General features: G+C 37.0%; 1 protein-coding gene across 1 annotated transcript; it reads right to left on the reverse strand.

Moving 5' to 3' along the window:
- Positions 1 to 193: 193 nt before the first annotated feature.
- On the reverse strand, positions 194 to 14,411 carry LOC117134349. Its single transcript, XM_033292624.1, has 5 exons — positions 12,459 to 14,411; positions 9,508 to 9,683; positions 475 to 552; positions 339 to 366; positions 194 to 295 (listed from the first exon to the last, which is right to left on the reverse strand). Exons 1-5 carry the CDS (start codon positions 14,409 to 14,411, stop codon positions 194 to 196), a joined length of 2,337 nt encoding a protein of 778 aa, XP_033148515.1.
- Between the last annotated feature and the right edge of the window lie 3,889 nt (positions 14,412 to 18,300).

Consider the following 18,300-nt stretch of genomic DNA (forward strand, 5'->3'; position numbering starts at 1 on the left):
CTTGCTTGTCGAAAGCGTCACAATTCAGTCATGTAATCTCCAAACTCATACAAAGAGAACCGTATTGGCATAATCATACAAACTCATACAATGCAGTCCTATCAATGACCAAATCTCATGACTGCTCTCAATTGATTCCCAATTGATTGGCAAGAAAATAGTGCACTGCTTTTGCTGACCAAATATAATCCAACTATTTCAGCTTCACAATCACTCTAATAGTTGATTCCCTCATCTCAGACCAAACCTCTTCCCCAGCAGTTTCTTCCACCATTTGATGGTTCATGCTCCTATTCTGAATTGGAGTTTTTCCAACCTCATACAGACAATGAGGATACTTTCTCAAACCCGAAGAAGAAGCCATACCTGAAAAATAAAGCACAATCGGCAACACTCAGTTTCAGTTACATAAGATAACTTATTTTTGTTTATACCATTTCACAAGTTACTTTCGTTTCTACAAAGTAAACATACTTAGTAAAAGCGTAACCAGAGTTATGGGGAAAAGCAGAACCAAACTTGTACTTAAACTCGACTTTAATGTCCAAGGTGCTAAAGGAATTAGGAATTAAAGTTTACAAACTTAAACATTCAGTAAAAAAATAATCAAACAATAAATCATAACCAAACTTACGAAAATAATAATCAAAGAATGATGAAACTGGGGATTAGGGTTTTCGAAATTTAATATTCAATCAAACAATATATATAATATATATATATATATATATATGTTAAACGTGTAAGAACAAATTGGATTTGCATCAATTTAGCCCTTACAGTTTCAATTCTCGTCGATTTAAGTATGAACCCAAATCAAAGCTAGGGTTTTCGCGTACGACATGGACGATGGCGACTTGAGGAGGACATGATGAAATGGAAGGCGGCTGTGACGGATGAGATGTTATCGAATATGAATAATGAAGAAGACTCTCGAGAATAGATGACTCTGACTTCGGTTTCGTCGAAGTTGTAAGAGAAGAAAACCCGACAAACAAGGCTTCCCTTTTTCTAATTATTCCCTTTTATGATATTAAGATTTTTTTTAATTAATTTTAGTGGCAAACTTGTGGTTAATCAAGTAAAGGATGGGGTTTAGTAAAATTGCTTGTTTCAGGTTTTAATCTAGTAATTAAAATTTAATATGAGTTAGTCTAGTGATTCTTAGAATTCTTAGAGTCACTTTAAGTAATTTCTTTATTTTTCACAACATCTTTTCTTTTTCATTTTTAGCACTCCACATCATCTTCTCTTTCTTTCATATAATAATTAAACATACACTTAAATTTATAGACTACAAAGGTATTGTTTCGAGAAATTTAATATCTCTTATTTTTTTATTTCAAAAAAAATATTTTTTGTTTTTTTTGTAATTACGTAATAATAGTAAAATATATTAAAAAAATAAAAAATTATCAATTTAAATAAAAAAATTATAATTGAAATTGAAATTTATGATATATTTATAAAAGTATTTACAGATAAAAACAAAAAAAATTATTGAACATTATTTAAAAAATTATAATAAAAGAATTTTTTTGTGTATGCATCCAAATCATAAGATATTAGTCTCTGTTGTTTGAACACAAAATAATGATTTTATGTAAAATAAGAAAAAATAGGTAATATGCTGTAAGTAAATTATATAAAATAATTAAGGTGAATAATAATCCCATTAATATCAACAATAATAACCAAACTAGGTAATAATCTGCGCCTTGCGCAAAATGTGATTATTAGTTTCATTATTTTTTAATAAGGAGACATTAATCTGTTTAATCTGGATATATGTTCGGTTTTAGATTGTTTTTTGGTTTTTAATCTCCTAAAATATAACTATCATTTTAAATCAATATTTATTTGGTTTGTTTGATTAAAATATTTGATGTTTTTGGTTTTTTTTCCTGTGATAATCAGAAATTAATATTATTTGTTTGTTTTCATGTTATGAATCTTAGATAGTCGTTATGTCGAACCAATGGTTTCATATTATAGTTTCTAAACGGATAATGGTTAAAAAAAGAATAGAAAATAATTAAGACAAATCATTTTACTACAATTTGGTCGATAGTGAAAGAAGCATTAAAATAAGAATATTTTAGCTTCCAAAAAATTAGATATTTCAGTTGTGGTAAATACTTAGTTATAAGGTGCTCACATCAATGTACACATGTATGGGTATATAAAGTATATAAAGATAATTGATAAATATATAAAGATATTGTTAATTAATATAAAATTACAAAAAAATTCAAAATAATGCATGAAGAATAAAATTCTTAAAATGAAATTATTTAAAAACAAAAATATTGTAAAATTTATATAAACTATAATATATAACTTATATATAATTCTTTAAATATATGTGTATATATATGCATTTAACAGATAAAATTGGATATTCATTTCTATAAATATTGATATTTGTAATTTGCTTTTTTTTACGGATATTGCATTTTAGTATTTGATTTGCTTCGTAGAATAACACATATCTGGATTTTTCGGTTCGAATCAAAACGTATAACGAATCGAATCAAAATTTATTAATAATTTGTCCAGCTCTATTCGTAAACAGTAAAAAAATGTCAAAAAGAACTATGCATGTAACACCCCCGATCCATAATAAATAAAAGTTAATTAGTTTGCCATGCACCAATCAAATAAGAACATGCACGACGAACTAAACAACACTAACCAGATCGAAGATACTACTACCACGTACCCAAACATTTGATCCAAGGTTCCCGGATCATACCCGAAATCCTAAGATCATATGTCCAAGAACGGGTTTCCTAGCGATTCCAAGTTAAGGCTTTGCAACCCGAGTTTGAAACCGTTAGTTAGTTCGTCCCGGACTAGGACTAGTATCATATGGAATCCAAGCATTTCACAAACCCTTTTTTTTATTCATATATACTTTAAGTTCAACCACATCAAAATTTATACATGTTCGACCGAAGTTCAAAACCATATCTTACATATTACAAAACGTACATGTTTGCAAAAGGTAGCAAATCTACACCAACAGCTTTGTGCTCCTCCGATCCCAAATGGAACCTACTACTATGGGTTACCTGCAAAACAAAGAATCTAATGAGCAACTATTTTGCTCAGTGAGTCGGGTTTCTTGACAATTATTTATCCCCCCATTATGCATCAAACATTAAGCAACAAGGATCAATTATATTAAGAAATATGCAATGCAAAAATAAAGTAATCATGTAAACAAGCATCCACTCTTCACGAGTGGTTAGATCATTATCGATCATCGAGGACTGCCTCTCGCCATTGGTTCCTATCTCGATACGAAGTCCATAACACATCCCTTCTTGCGCCTATTGACTCTAAACACAAAGTCTAAAAAACCGATGGCCCGGATAACACACTTGCCGAATCGTCATGCAGCTACACGGTCGAGGGTAGCTAGCCCTATCACACGTGTCTTCACGTCCTGCCCGGAACTAATTTTGGTAAGACCCCAGACAAGGCACGGGCCTCGAGTGGACACCAATGACTCTCACGACACTCCACCCGAGTGTCGGACTCTCACGGATCAAGTCCGTGGATTTACGGGTTTCCCCGTTAAGATATGATCAAACATGTTATATTGTCTGAGCCGAGGCCCAAACAATATAATGCAATGACATAAGTATATGCAACACAACATCAATGTATCACAATCATGTTATACCCCTCGAGCCGAAGCCCGACGATATAACTCAATATCTTTCACAAACATCAATCATTATCATATCATTATATATCTAAACGCGCAACCTAGCAATGCATCAACCAATACTCTTGTTATGCAGGCGCTAGTCGCACACACAACAATCATAACCCATAACCGAGACTCACCTCAACACTTAGATAAAAGTTTTGGACTGGAAACGCTTCTATCTCGCGGGCGGTTTCACTTTATACTTTTATAGGAAAACTCAAGAGCTTTAGAAATCTAAATACAGGAAGGGTAGGGTAAGAAAGGCTATCCAAGTTCTAACTAAGGAAAAAAAAAACAAAATCTAAATAAAAAGAAAGCTAAAGACAAAAAACATTTTACCTTAGGGTTTCGACTTTTTCGAGCTGCTATGGTTAGGGTTCTAAGCATGAGAAATGACTAAGGGGGTGGTCTGCTATTTATAGGCTGGAGAATGAGTTCAGGAGAAGGTATAGGTCGTGGGTTACAAGCAGAAGCTGTCCTGGGTGCCCCATGCAACCAATTGGAGAGAGATTGGTGTGCAGCCACAAATCTGTCCAATTAAAACAAGTTTTGTGGCCAGCTACCAATTCAACCAATAGGACATAAGCAAGAGCTGCTTGGAGGATTCTCCAGTAAAGGAGTAACACATGTCTAGCTGCTTAAAGAGGTAGACAAGCAGCTGCATACTCCAGAAGCTTCCAGATATGCTTAACACATGGTAGATGGGCCCGAATGGGCCGTATTTAAATCCCGAACGTGTTATAAGCTTATCCGAGCTGGCGGAAATGTTTCTCCTTGACAAAAACCTAGATTTCTTAGGCCAAAACATTTCTAAAATAACTCTAAGGTCATTCCTATCTTAAGGCCTTATAATAAATTTTCGATTAATTTTCTCGTCCGACTAGGACGTTCTAGGTTGAACCGCGAGCATTTTCAATCCACTAAACTTCCTGAAGAATTTATTTCTTCAGATGGAAAACTATTCTAAGACTTTCTAAATTTTTCTTATGTACCTTGGGATACACAAACATCCACGGGAAAAGATCAATCCGACTTCCACTTACTTGAGTAATTTTCTCGGCTGTTACACGATTTTTCCTTGTCTGCGTTTTACTCCTTAAAGAGGGTTATTACAATGCATGTGAGTTTTATATTAAAAAAACGTAAAGTACATAGTGTGAACATATTTACGTAGAATTTGTCTGATAAACTCTCTACATGTGATATGTGTCCATTTTAGTGTAAACACATTTATTACAATACTTCTACATGTGACATGTGTCCAGTTTAGTGTGAATGTATTTATTACAATGTTTTTCCTTTAATATATAAGGGATAACCATCAATATTGTGGATTCTAGTCTTTTAGTTTTCATCCCGTTGAAATTCAACAAAAAAAAATACATGTCATATAATATTTTTTTCAATAGGTTTAACGTAAATGTTCAATCATTTAAATAAAAATTCAACACTTCTATTGTAAGTAGTCTAATGCTAATCTGAACATGTTTATTGGCAAAACTAACATTGCATATTTATATATATTCTAAGATTTAAAAGTATAACAGTACGTAACCAACGAAGGAAAAATGATATTTATCTTCTAACCAATTGGATAACCGTAATCGTACTTACTTTGCTTTTGAAGTTTGATTGTATTTCAATTTTTCATGTGATATACATACCCATGGACAAAAATGCAAAACTAGAGGAGCTTAAACCTTAAGAGATACCGCTGGAAGAACACACCCTCGACCTCTTACTTTAAAGGCTTTCCCCATCAAAATGAGAATGCTTGTAGCTTATTATCTCTTAAATTTAGGGATTTTTATTTAGTCCTATAATTATATATGTTTCACTTTATATGAATAAAAATTTTATCATATTTTAGTACTTAAAATTATATTTTCTAATAAATATTTCGATTAAAAATAATTTATTAACAGTTATTATGTTATTTGTAATTACACTTTTCTCATTCTGATATCATATGTTATATATTTATGGAACTGTAGTGATTATATTTAACTAATAAATAATATTGAAGACTAAAATGTACCAAGAAGAAGAGGACAATTTCAGTTTGATAAGAAATGGATTGAACAAGTGATATACTATGGATTTTACCTACTTTTAGCTATGGTATAGGAGTGTTTTAGAGTATATTATATGGGTTTGGCGTATGTTTTAGAGTGTTTTCAGGTTCAGGTACGTTTTGGAGAACTTTGGTATTTTGGAGCCTTTTGGAGCATTTTGAGTGCAGAACTGCATAGGCGTGTTGGATGTTAAGATATGGATGGAGACCTTCCCACGGTGCGATTGAGTCCATATTTTGACACCATATAGAGATTTGAGTTAGCTTTCCAATTCTATCCAACGGTTAACTCAGAAGTTATATGCGTTTTACTAAATAGTGGTCAGTCTGTCTCGCGAGAGAGTGCTATTGAAGAGACGAAGGAACACCGAGTATATTTCAAGACCGACTTAAGCCCAGAAGCAACAAAAAATTACCAAAATATCCATGGACGATCTAAAATCCTATTTATGTATTTTCTAATCCATTGTGGAGGACTAAGATTTATTCTATTGTTTCTTTTAAGTTAGGAAAGATGGGAGGAATTCCTTCAGAATCCTCCTGGAATTCCTTTTTTTATATCTATTTTTATTTCATCTATTCTTTCTATGACAACTATCATGTCTGAATAGATCCACCAGTTAGGTTTAGGGTTCAGATAGTCATGAGGGATTAGCACAAAATATAGAACTGCTGAGTTGTCTGGATATCCATCAATCCTTCTTATGGGAAGGAGATGATCAATGAACTTCAAAGGGCTTTGGAGGAATTCCAAACTAATGATAATACCACTCAAGATGAAATTGTGGATGTTTCAATGAAACTCAAAGAAGCGTACAAAGATGAGAAAGAATACTGGTAACAGAAGAGTCGGAACATGTAGTACACATTAGGGGATCTTAACACCAAATTTTATTACGCTTTAACGAACCAACGTCGGGCTAGGAATAGAATTGTGGTTCTACACGATGACTGTGGACAATGGATAACAGAACATAAAAGAGTTGAAAAGTACCAGTGGGATATTTTGAGGATTTACTTAGTTCCACGTGACCTACAGAGTTTGAAGGATTTTACAAGAGGTCCCACTAAGGATTACTCATCAGATGAATCAAAGGTTGAATAGGCCTACGTCAGAGGATGAAGTTAGGACATCTTTATTCATGATGCATCCATAGAAAGCACCTGGTCTATATGGCATGACTGCAATTTCTTTTAGGACTAATGACCCATCATAAAGAAGGACCTTCTTAATCTGGTGAATAATTTTATGAGAACAAGAAATCTGGATGCCAGGATGAACATTACAAACATATGTTTGATTCCAAAAATATAAAGGCCTACAAAGATGACGGAACTGCAATCGATAAGTCTATCTAACGTCGGGTACAAAATCATCTCAAAGGTATTGTTTCAAATGTTAAAGTGTTGTCTCCCGACACTTATTGTGAAAACACAATCGGCTTTTGTGGTAAGCCGTTCTATCTTGGATAACATACTCATTGCTCAGGAAATGTTTCATGGTCTTCGAACCAATAATTCTTTCCAAATTAATTTTATGGCAACAAATATGAGTGAAGCGTATGATAGGGTGGAATGAGCATTTATTCAGACATTGCTTTAGAGAATGGTCTTTCATCCTCAATGGATACAATTGATGATGGAATGCATCACTTCTGTACAATACACAATTTTATTGAATGGACAGACATGGAGGCACATTATCCCAAAAAGAGGATTACGACAGGGAGACCTATTGTTGCCTTATTTATTCATTATGTGCACGAAAGCTTAATTTGCTAACATCAAGAAGGCATAGAGAGAAGCAGTTGACATGTTTGAAGGTGGCAAGAGCATGTCCATCGATATCCTATCTCCTCTTTGCGGACGATAGCCTATTTTTATGCAAGGTACAAAAAGAAGAATGTCAAACCATTTTAAGGATATTGAAAGACTATGAGGCAGTTTCCAGACAGCAGATTAACTTCCAAAAAATGTCTATTCAATTTGGGCATGGGGTTGAGGAATCAACGAGGAAGGAATTTTGGGATACTTTATGGATACAAAATTGGCGGTATGAGATCATATTTGGGGATCCCAGAGAGTTTGGATAAGTCAAAGATCCAAGTATTTAGTTTCATTCTTGAAAGGCTAAACAATAGAGTGAATGGATGGACTTTTAAGTTCTTCACAAAGGAAGGAAAAGAAGTGATCATTAAGTCAGTGGTTACTGCATTACCAAACCATGTAATGACATGTTTTATAATACTAGAGACAGTGACAAAGAATTTGACGAGTGCGACTGCCTAGTTTTGTTGGAGCTAGTGGGGAAATGTTAGAGGTATGTATTGGCAATCTTAGGATATATTGTGCCAACAAGAGGACAAATGAGGACTAGGATTCAAAGAACTTATGGATTTTAATATGACCATGCTAGGGAAACAAATTTGGTGATTGATTGAGGAGCCCAACACATTATTTTCTCGACTTATGAAAGTATGTATTTTAGGAATGTATCACCCTTGGAACCGATCAGATCGTACTCAACATCATATGGATGGCGGAGTATTGTCTCAGCTAGATCTCTGGGTAGCAAATGACTAATCAAAAGGATGAGAATAGGGTCATCCATTTCAGCCTAGAATGATCCTTGGCTCCAACCACTCGCCCAAGACTAGCAAACAAAAATCAACATAATCTTTACCCTGACCTTACGTGGATTCTCTCAACTTACAACATCACGAACATGGATTTTGCAAGAAAGTATATATTTGGTCCGGATGACGAAAAATTATAGGAAGTATCCCACTGAGCTGAACCCAGATGTTCGACAAGGATGGATGACACTTTACTAAAACGAGAAATACACTGTCAAATCTGATTATCGAGTAGAAATGGAGTATCCCGACTCGGGGAAGGCGCCTCCTATTTATGGGCCGCACATTACTACTTTAAAGGCTTACTTTTGGAAAATTCGGTGCTCTCCTAAGATCAAACATTTTCTATGGCAATTAGTTTCAGGCTGTCTATCAGTTAAGAAAAACCTTTGGGAAAGAGGTATTCAATGTGATTCTCAATGTGCGAGATGTGGAGCAGAGGAGGAATCCATAAATCATGTTTATTAAAATGTCCCCCAATCATTCAAACATGGGTCCTATCAAAGATTTATCGAATCCATAGAACTTTCCTTTGCAATCAATTTTTGAAAATATGGACAACTTGTTCTGAAGGACTACATCACATATAGATAATCATCAGTTTGCATGGATCCTTTGGTATATCTGGAAATGATGGAATGATATGGTCTTCAGCAACATAGATACTGATCCAAGAGACACTCTTCGGTTGGCACACATATAGTACGCACTCTGGATTGAGGTTCATACAACACTAACACAATGGGTTACCCAATCTAGAGAGGAGTTGGCAATCTTTCCTCAAACCTCGGGGTGATGGTGTTTCACTGATGGTTCATGGAAGGATAATGATATTTACTTAGGACAAGGTTGGTATAGTACATTAGAAGGTTTTTCTGGGATGATGGGGGCAAGAAATACGAGAGCCAGCCTGTCACCCCTTCACTCTGAAATAGAAGCTCTCATCTCGGCAATGAAAAATATGAGGAATTTATGACAGTTTTATGTAACATTTGTGATGGACTGTTTTCAATTGGTGAAGATGGTTTAGGAATCAGAAGAATTGCCTACTTTTGCTCCATACTTGAAAGACATACAGCTCCTCAAGGAGAGTTTCACTCACTCTGAGATCATTCATGTACTCCGAACGCAGAATACAAGGCGGATAGTCTTGCACGTAGTACTCGGAATCAGCCGTCTCTAGTTCTTCATATAGACACCGAGTTTCTAGTTTGGTTCTCAGAATCTTAGATGAGTTTGTTAAGACCATCTCCTACAAACATCCTCATTTTGAGAAAACAAAAACAGACCATTGGAGCAACACATATTCAACCACTTAATATTGTTTTTGTTTTCTCGAAATAAGGATGTTTGTTGGAGATGGTCTTATAATGGTGAGAAATGGTAGATCTATGAAACTATATCTCTAAAATGATTCTATCTTGTTTGAATGTACTAGAGAGTTATCACCAAAAACTATCGAATTAGCTGCAAGTTTCTCTATGTGGAGACTGGTGGAAGCAAAGATAAAGAGAGTTTTGATCGTTTTGAGATATCATGAACTGAGAGTCTGTATACAAGTTTGCATTGATAAACTTGCATAGTTGGTCATTGTGTAACGCTTTTGACAAGGTTTATATGCCAACTAACAACATAATCTAGACTATTTTTCATGGCAGGCTAGCTCACATGGTCCATATAAAAATCACTCCCCCAAACTAGGCAGACCATTTGAATTCAGGTAACTTAGTTGACATCTCTAACTTAATTATGTCTGCTGGTCTGTTCTACTGAAGTAGACGAAAAAGAAGCAATAGGTACCACATTTGTCATTAGTTATTTTTTTGGTGGTGGATAGGGGATTTCTAGAACAAGTGGAAAGATTTACAAATAACGTACAACAAAATATGGTGTGAAGTATGTCAGACAAAAGGTATGTGGAATCTCCTACAAAAAGAGGAGTCAAAGGCTCAAAGATAGTATGATTTCAGCACTCTACACCAAAATAATGTATGCTAATGTGGCTTGCGACTCAGGATAAACTTTCTACATGTGATCGAGTAGCAAACTGGAATACCGATAACAATAGATCATGTGTTCTATGTAATGCAGCAGAGGAAACAAGGGATCACTTATTTTTTCTCATGCAGCTACTCCAAACAGATTTGTACATGTCTTGCTCAAGGCGCACTTGCATCCAGTCCACCACTATTTGGTGAGATATAATTAGCATTGTCTCAAATTCTTTGTTGGGTAGAGTAGAAGGATTTATAGTGTCGTAGTGTTATAAGTAATGATTCATAGGTGGTGGGACAGCGAAATGCCCAAAGACATGACGAACAACCAAATCTCACAGACATTGTCAACTCGATTGACAAAAAAAAATGAAAAATCAACTGCATTAATCTAGTAGGATGAAAATTATCGATACGAAACAAGAGTACAATTCCAGTTTTCATTTGTTCTTATATTCTTTAGCTTTTTTAAATGTAAGCTTTTCTATATTTTGAGTAAATACTCAAAGGTATAAAAATTCAGATCATATTTTCAAACTAATTTAACATTAAAAAAAAACAAAAGCGTGCGGCATACAATAATCGTATATACTTTCGTTAGTACTAATATTATTTTTTCAAAATCATCTAACTAAATCACCAGCAAAAAATGTTTAGTTTCAAAAAAAAAAAAAAACAATGTCTCCGACAAAACATAGTTCCCCCTCGGATTCGAATCATATGAACTCTGGATTCTGTGTGATTCGATCCATATAGTGAAGTGGCTATCTTATATATTGATAAAGTAGTACATTGCGCTAATTAATTTTGTTGCTTCGCTCGAGGCTTTAGTCATCAGACACGTTACACGTACAACGAACTGGCAACCAATTCCGACAAAAGATATATCTCCCTTCAAAGTCGAATCAGATGTTGTAGTCCTTTGATTTGATTCGATTTATATAGTACACTGACTTTCTTATTAGTAGACTACTATTGTCTATGGTACATTAATTTTGATGCTTTGCTTAAGGCTTTAGTTAATGATCCTTTATGATATGAACAAAAAGAAAATAATTACGGATGCTTCTGATTTTTTTTTAAGAATAAATCTTTTTGAAGTTAGTTACTTTGTGGACCACTGGACCAATATCATTAGTACGGTGCTTTGTTTAAGGTTTAATCGAGGTGTCTTTAATTCAAAATGAAGAGAGGATATTTAATTAAGATTCTCCTTTCATTAGTTAACATGGACTATTATGTGAAATCATTTAAGAAGAATCAATTACTTTCTTTTTATGTTAAATAATGTCCATTCCTCGGATAATCCGCGTTCTATAATATGCGTCATGCGCGGAGTGAAACTTAAATTTATACAATTACAATAGTAATTCTTTTCAAAAGTATAAAGATTGTTTGTGTAAATTTTTTTTATTGCTTAAATCTTGTATAAATCTTGAATGGCATATTATAGGGATGGGCACTTTGGTATTTCATCGGTTCGGTTTGGTTAATTAGGTTCTAGAATTTTTTTTAACCGAAGTAAACCATAATTACTTTGGTTTTGATTGGTTTCGGTTCGGTTTAGTTTGTGCTCCGGTTCGGTTTAATCGTGTTCCCTTAGTTTAGTTATTTTAAGAGAAATCATGTTTTAAAACATAAACGCATAGTCATGAAATCATCATGTTGGTGACTATGAAAACCTAAACTATGTAAACTGAATCCAATACAAAACTGAAATAAAAACTTTTAAAAATGCAAAATTTTTAAATCAAAGTTTACTAAAGTAAATAAAAAATTAAAAAAAACCTCGTTAACAGTGCCTATTAAAAATAAACAATGTAAATTAAATCCAATATAAAACTGAAACAAAAACAATTAAAAGCCACAATAAAGTTTATAAGACCACAATCAAACCAAAATTAACTAAAGCAAATAGAAAATTATAAAAAAAAAGCCAAGATCGTTAATAAAGTTAATAGAGGTGTTTTTTTTTTTTTGACGTCTAACGGCCATTCTATTACTCAATCTTGAGGTGGTCTGGGTAACCAGACCGGAATAGAACAACCAATGAAAAGTAACTCCCTGTGAAAGGTCCTAGCAGTCTTAGCTAAAAAATCAGACATCTGGTTGCGCACTCGTGGCACATGGGTGATTTTGAATTCCGAGAAACAAATCTGAAGCGTCTCTATCTTTTCCAACTCTGTCGCGAAGCTTGGCCACTCCTGGGGCTCCTTTATCATTGCAATCAGTTCCTTGCAGTCAGTTCCAAAGCTCTGGCATGGCGAGTGTTGAAGCATATTTTCCATCGCCCATCGCAGTGCTTCTACCTCTGAATGCAATGCTGATTCACATCGAGTAAAATTCCGTGTTCCCATAAGTTGTATGTTCTCCCCGCTATCCATCCAAACCCATCCACATCCACTAAAGCGATCTGAAGTTGTCCAGGACCCATCTAGCATGCAAATATTACCCAAGCCTAAGACTTGGACTTCCTCATTATCGCTAGCCTGTACTACCGGTGGTATCATCTCATTTGCATTAAACCATGCTTGACATTCTTTTTCTGCGTATCGAACTAGTTCCAAAGGGTCTCTGTCTATTCCCCTGAATAGATTATCATTACGAGCCTTCCAAATATACCAAATTATCCAGGGATAAGGATCCTTGTCTTGGTCTGGTTGTAAGATATCATTCTTCCTCCAGAATAGATAGTCCATGTTTGTGTAGACGCTTGACACTGGAAATATATCTGAGCTTGTAGGAGTTGCTGATAAGGACCATACTTGGAGAGCTGGAGGGCATTCAAATATTGCATGAGTTACAGATTCTTCTATTTCTCCACACCTTGGACAATAATTATTGCACCTCATATTCCGTCTCACTAAGTTTCTCGTTACTGCTACCTGACCCGTTATCAATTGCCATATAAGATAACACATCTTCCTTGGCGCTTTCAACTTCCAAGCAAAGGCTTGAAGTTTAGTGATGCTCGGTTCCAGTATTTCCTTTTCTTCTTCTGGCTTCAATAGATTTTGAGCAACCCAGTAGCCAGATTTAACTGTATATTGGCCATTTCTCGTGTAGTTCCAGCAGAAAGTATCACGATGATGAGTAGAGCTTATGGCCATACTGCGTATGAGAGGTATATCATCGGGGTGGACATAATCCTCTAGTAGCCCTATGTCCCATTCTTTCGATTCCTGGTTAATGAGATCACTGACTCTCATATTTGGATGCATCACAGGTGCTATAGGTGTAGCTGGTCTAGCAGGTGTCGTTGGAATCCACAGATCCTCCCACACCTTGACTTCATAACCAGAATGAATCTTCTTTCTTATTCCCAGGAGCAAAAGCTTTCTTGCGGCGTAAATGCTTGTCCATACATATGATGGGCTACTTGCAGAGATTACACCTAAAGGTGATGTCATCCGATAATACCTACCCCTCATGACTCGGGCCACCAGTGAGTCAGGGTACTGAACCAATCTCCATAATTGCTTCGCCAATAATGCGAGATTAAACTCATGGATTAAGCGAAAGCCAATCCCTCCTTCTTCTTTTGGTAAACAAACATTTTCCCATTTCGCCCAATGTATTCCTCTTTTTGGTGGATTTGAACTCCACCAAAATTGTGCAATGGCACTAGCGAGGTTTTCGCAAATCTCCAATGGGAGAAGAAACGTTGACATAACATATGTCGGAAGAGCGAGCAAAATAGACTTGATCATTACCTCCTTCCCTCCTTTTGAGAGCCATCTACCTGTCCATCCATTTACTCTATGCATCAGGTTATCTTTTAGAAATGCAAAGAGTTTGCATTTTGAACCACTGATATCCTCTGGGATTCCCAAGTACTTTCCCATTCCCCCATCATTATGTATTCCCAGTACATCTTTAATCTCTTGCCTGGTATTCACATTAATCCTCTTACCAAAGAGTAAGGAAGATTTGTCAAAGTTGATACATTGGCCGGATGCTTTACCATATATCCTGACTACTTTCATTACTTCTTCACATTCACGGGGCTCCGCCTTACAGAAGAAAAGGCTATCATCAGCAAAGAGAAGGTGGGATACCGAGGGACATGCGCGTGTAACACGCATTCCCGTTATCTTCCCTTGATTCTCTGCATGATTGAGAAGGCTAACGAGCGCTTCCGTGCACAGAATAAAAATGAAAGGAGACAAAGGATCTCCTTGACGCATGCCTCTACCTGGAACAATATTTCCTCTTGGCTGCCCATTCATAAGAACTTTATATTTTACCGACGTAATGCACCTCATGATCCAGGTGATCCATGTTTCAGAGAAACCCATCTTTCTCATCACTGCTTCAATAAACGACAATTTCATTCTATCATATGCTTTACTCATATCAGTCTTGATGGCTATCCGTTTATTACGTCCACTCGGTTTAGTTCGCAGAGCATGAAACATTTCTTGAGCAGTCATGATATTATCCGAAATCTGTCTTCCAGCAACAAAGGCTGACTGGATTTATGATATCAATCCCGGCAATATTTTCTTTAGTCTCTAGCATAAGACCTTAGAGACAATCTTACAGCTGACATTGCACAAGCTTATGGGTCTAAATTGAGCCATATCATTAGGCTTATTTGTCTTTGGGATAAGACATATATTTGTATCATTCAGACCATTGACCACAGTCCCATCAAAGAGGAATTTATTAACCATAAGAGTCATGTCCTCCTTGACTATATCCCAAAACTTCTGGTAAAAAAGTGCAGTCATCCCATCTGGTCCCGGTGCCTTGTCTGGATGCATGGCAAAGAGAGCTAATTTGACTTCCCATTCAGAAACAGGAGCTGTGAGGATTTCATTCATTGATCCCGTAATCGTCGTAAGAACTTCAGATAATGCCTCTTCAATGTATTCTGGAATAGAAGACTCAAAGATCTGCCTAAAATAGCTAGTAGCAATGGCTACCAGGCATTCCTCGTCCTCAACTAAATTCCCATTTATATCCAGTAGCTGCGTGATTTTGTTCCTTGCTCTCCTTTGCTTCGTTAAGGCATGGAAAATTTTTGTATTTTTATCTCCCTCTCTCAACCAAAATACTCTACTCTTCTGTTTCTAGAACATTTCTTCTGCTTTTAGAGCATCAGAGAGCTCCTTTAGCCCTGCTGCAATTTCTTCCGTCGTCGCGTTATCGTCAGCGTATAAACCCTCGACTTTCTCCTTGAGCTCCTCCACTAGCTTCGCCGAGTTAATATTGTGTTGTTTCCTCCACTCACTCAAGGCTTTTCGGCAACTGGAGATATGTTCCATTATAGTTGCATTGGGGGGAAGATCAGGAGATTTCCACCCCTCCAGAATTACTTGCCTTAGTTCCTCATTGTCTAGCCATCTTCTGTCGAATTTAAATTTTTTTGATCTTCTCGTTGGCTTTGTGAGTATGTCTGCAAGAATCGGACGATGGTCCGATCCCCATAGCCTCATATACTTCACAGATGAGTGGGGAAACTTCTCATACCAATCCGCATTTCCTACCGCTCTGTCTAAGCGACATCGAACAGTTGTTCCCCCTGCTCTCTTCCCTACCCAAGAGAGCATATCCCCTGAAAAAGGAAACTCTAGCATCCCACAGTCATTAAGCATCTGCTTAAAGGGAAAAAATGAACTATCAGGGCGTTGTCTCCCTCCTTCTTTTTCATTATGACATGTGATCTCATTAAAGTCTCCTATCATGAACCAAGGTCTATTTCGTGTTGTTGGGAAACGCGTAAGACGTTCCCAAACCTAATCTCTACGTTCTAATACAGGGTCTCCATAAACAAACGTCATAAAGACTTTTATTCCATCAATGACTGCCTCAATGTCAATCATTCTGTTATTCGAAAATAAAACATTAACTTGAAATTCATCCATAAATAAAAGAGCTAAACCTCCGCTGAGACCAAGTGGCTCAACGGTAAACAAATGATCAAATCCTAAGTCGGCTTGAATGTCTTGCAACAGCAGCCTCCTATTCTTCGTCTCAGAAAGAAACACAAGTCCTGGGCGATGTTTCTGACACATCTCCTTAAGGCGTCGAACTGTGAGGTCGTTTTCAATCCCTCGACAGTTCCAACTGAGCGTCCTCATTGGTCAAGGTGGGATGGGTTTTTGGACCCCATCGAACCCTCACTCTTAGATGAGCCGGTTTTCTGTTTCTTCGAACTATGGTGGTGGCGTCTTGAGCCTCCAGCTCCACCATGCGCACAAGCTGCAAGAGACGAAGTTGATCTCTTATGTGGAGATCCTCGAAGAAGAATCTCAAATTTCTTTTTCTGAATGCCCAAAGCAGCACTCGATTTGGAACCATGCTTGGTATGCCTCGACGATTTGTCAGCCATCTTCTGTGTTTTTTGATCAGCAACATAGTCGGCCCTATCCCGACAAGTCTTATCCTCCATCTCAGCAAGTTCCAACCCCATCAGGTCATCATTTTGCATCTCGCAATCCATCATCCCACCATCTAGCTGCTCTGTAATATCCATATCATTAAGCGCTTCAATCACCTGATCATCCTCCATAGCCGGTTTAGGATCCTGTTCCGTCAAAGAGTTAAACGCTAGAGACCGAGGAGTCCCTTTTAAACGTTTAGTTACGTTCCTGTCTAGACTGTGATCACTCCGGGAAGGCGTAACAATAGCACTAGCTATTCTTCTCGTAACAACAGCCACACCTAAACTCCTCTGGTCAGAACTCGTGTGCGCTTGGGACTGCAGTGGAGAAGCTTCACGTCCAGATTGTGCGCGCTTATCGCTTGTCCGCGGTGGTGAAGAGACACTGCTCCTTGGATGGCCGTAAGAACCATCACCTTGATCAGCAGATACTCGCACCAGTCGATCCTGTACCACATCGTTATCATATCGAGGTTGAGACTGAGGCTGAGGCTGCTGCTTCTTCTCGCGCCAGGTTACACCGTTGTACCGATCATAAGGCTTTGTTCCAGCTCGCGCTCCACCATACCGCATCCTCCGGGACGGATCATCCCGACGGCGAATAATCCTATCACCATGACCCTTATAAACCTCGCGAGAATGCTCCAAATCGTAGCTTCTCCCACCCTTGTCATACCTCGCACTGTCATAGCGAGAGAGCTTGTGATGTGAAGTAACCAGCGCTTGTGGATGCGTATCAGTAGACCAATATTCCTTCTTTACCAGCGCCTGCAAGTGCTGCTGTGGCCGGTTCTCTTGTAACTGTACTCGCGCAAAGAAGCCTTGACGATGAAATGAAGGACAGTACTCCTTCTCATGAGTAAGCATGCCACATGTAGAACAATGCTTAAACAACATATCATACTTAATTTCAATCGTAACCTCATCCCCATCAGGAGATTCAGCCTTCCTTGCAAACTTTAGTGGACGACGAGAGTCAATATCCAAGAGCATTCTGTCTTCGATCAGCTCTATTGTGTCCTGATGAACATGCCCTAGTCGAGAGCCTATTTCTTTCAGATTGTTCTCAGTCCATAGATGCAAAGGTACACCGATCAATCGAGTCCAGAACGGGATTATCCACGGATAGTCATCATGGACAATAGGCTCCCACCGAACCAACACAAACATACAGAAGTTGAAATGAAAGGGACCCTGTCGAAGAACAGAGTTTAGCTCATCTTCAGTGGAAAAGTTGAGTAGAAACTTTCCATTTCCCAAATCATTAGCAGTGATGCGATCCTCCATGCCCCATTGAACTGGCATTTTATGTAGAAGCTTCTCTACACTTTTCTTTTATGGATTTAAGATCTTCCCGATCAGAGACAGCTTGAATTCATTGATGTTTTGAGAGATATCATGATCAGTTAGCTTGATCGGTTCATCATCATCCTCGTAGAGGATTCCCTTACCCTTGATATCAACCATATGAGTTGATTTGGATCGGT

Source organism: Brassica rapa, chromosome A05, assembly GCF_000309985.2.
Source record: "Brassica rapa cultivar Chiifu-401-42 chromosome A05, CAAS_Brap_v3.01, whole genome shotgun sequence".
NCBI classification, from domain to species: Eukaryota; Viridiplantae; Streptophyta; class Magnoliopsida; order Brassicales; family Brassicaceae; genus Brassica; species Brassica rapa.

What these genes read in the sequence shown, in the direction of transcription:
- LOC117134349 (XM_033292624.1), bottom strand. Translation starts at nt 14,411, where the DNA reads ATGAAAGTAGTCAGGATATATGGTAAAGCATCCGGCCAATGTATCAAC. An exon ending in TCTGGTTACGCTTTTACTAA is followed by an intron (nt 367 to 474) that starts GTATGTTTACTT and finishes TTTATTTTTCAG; the next exon opens with GTATGGCTTCTTCTTCGGGT. An exon ending in TCTTCTTCGGGTTTGAGAAA is followed by an intron (nt 296 to 338) that starts GTATCCTCATTG and finishes ACTCCAATTCAG; the next exon opens with AATAGGAGCATGAACCATCA.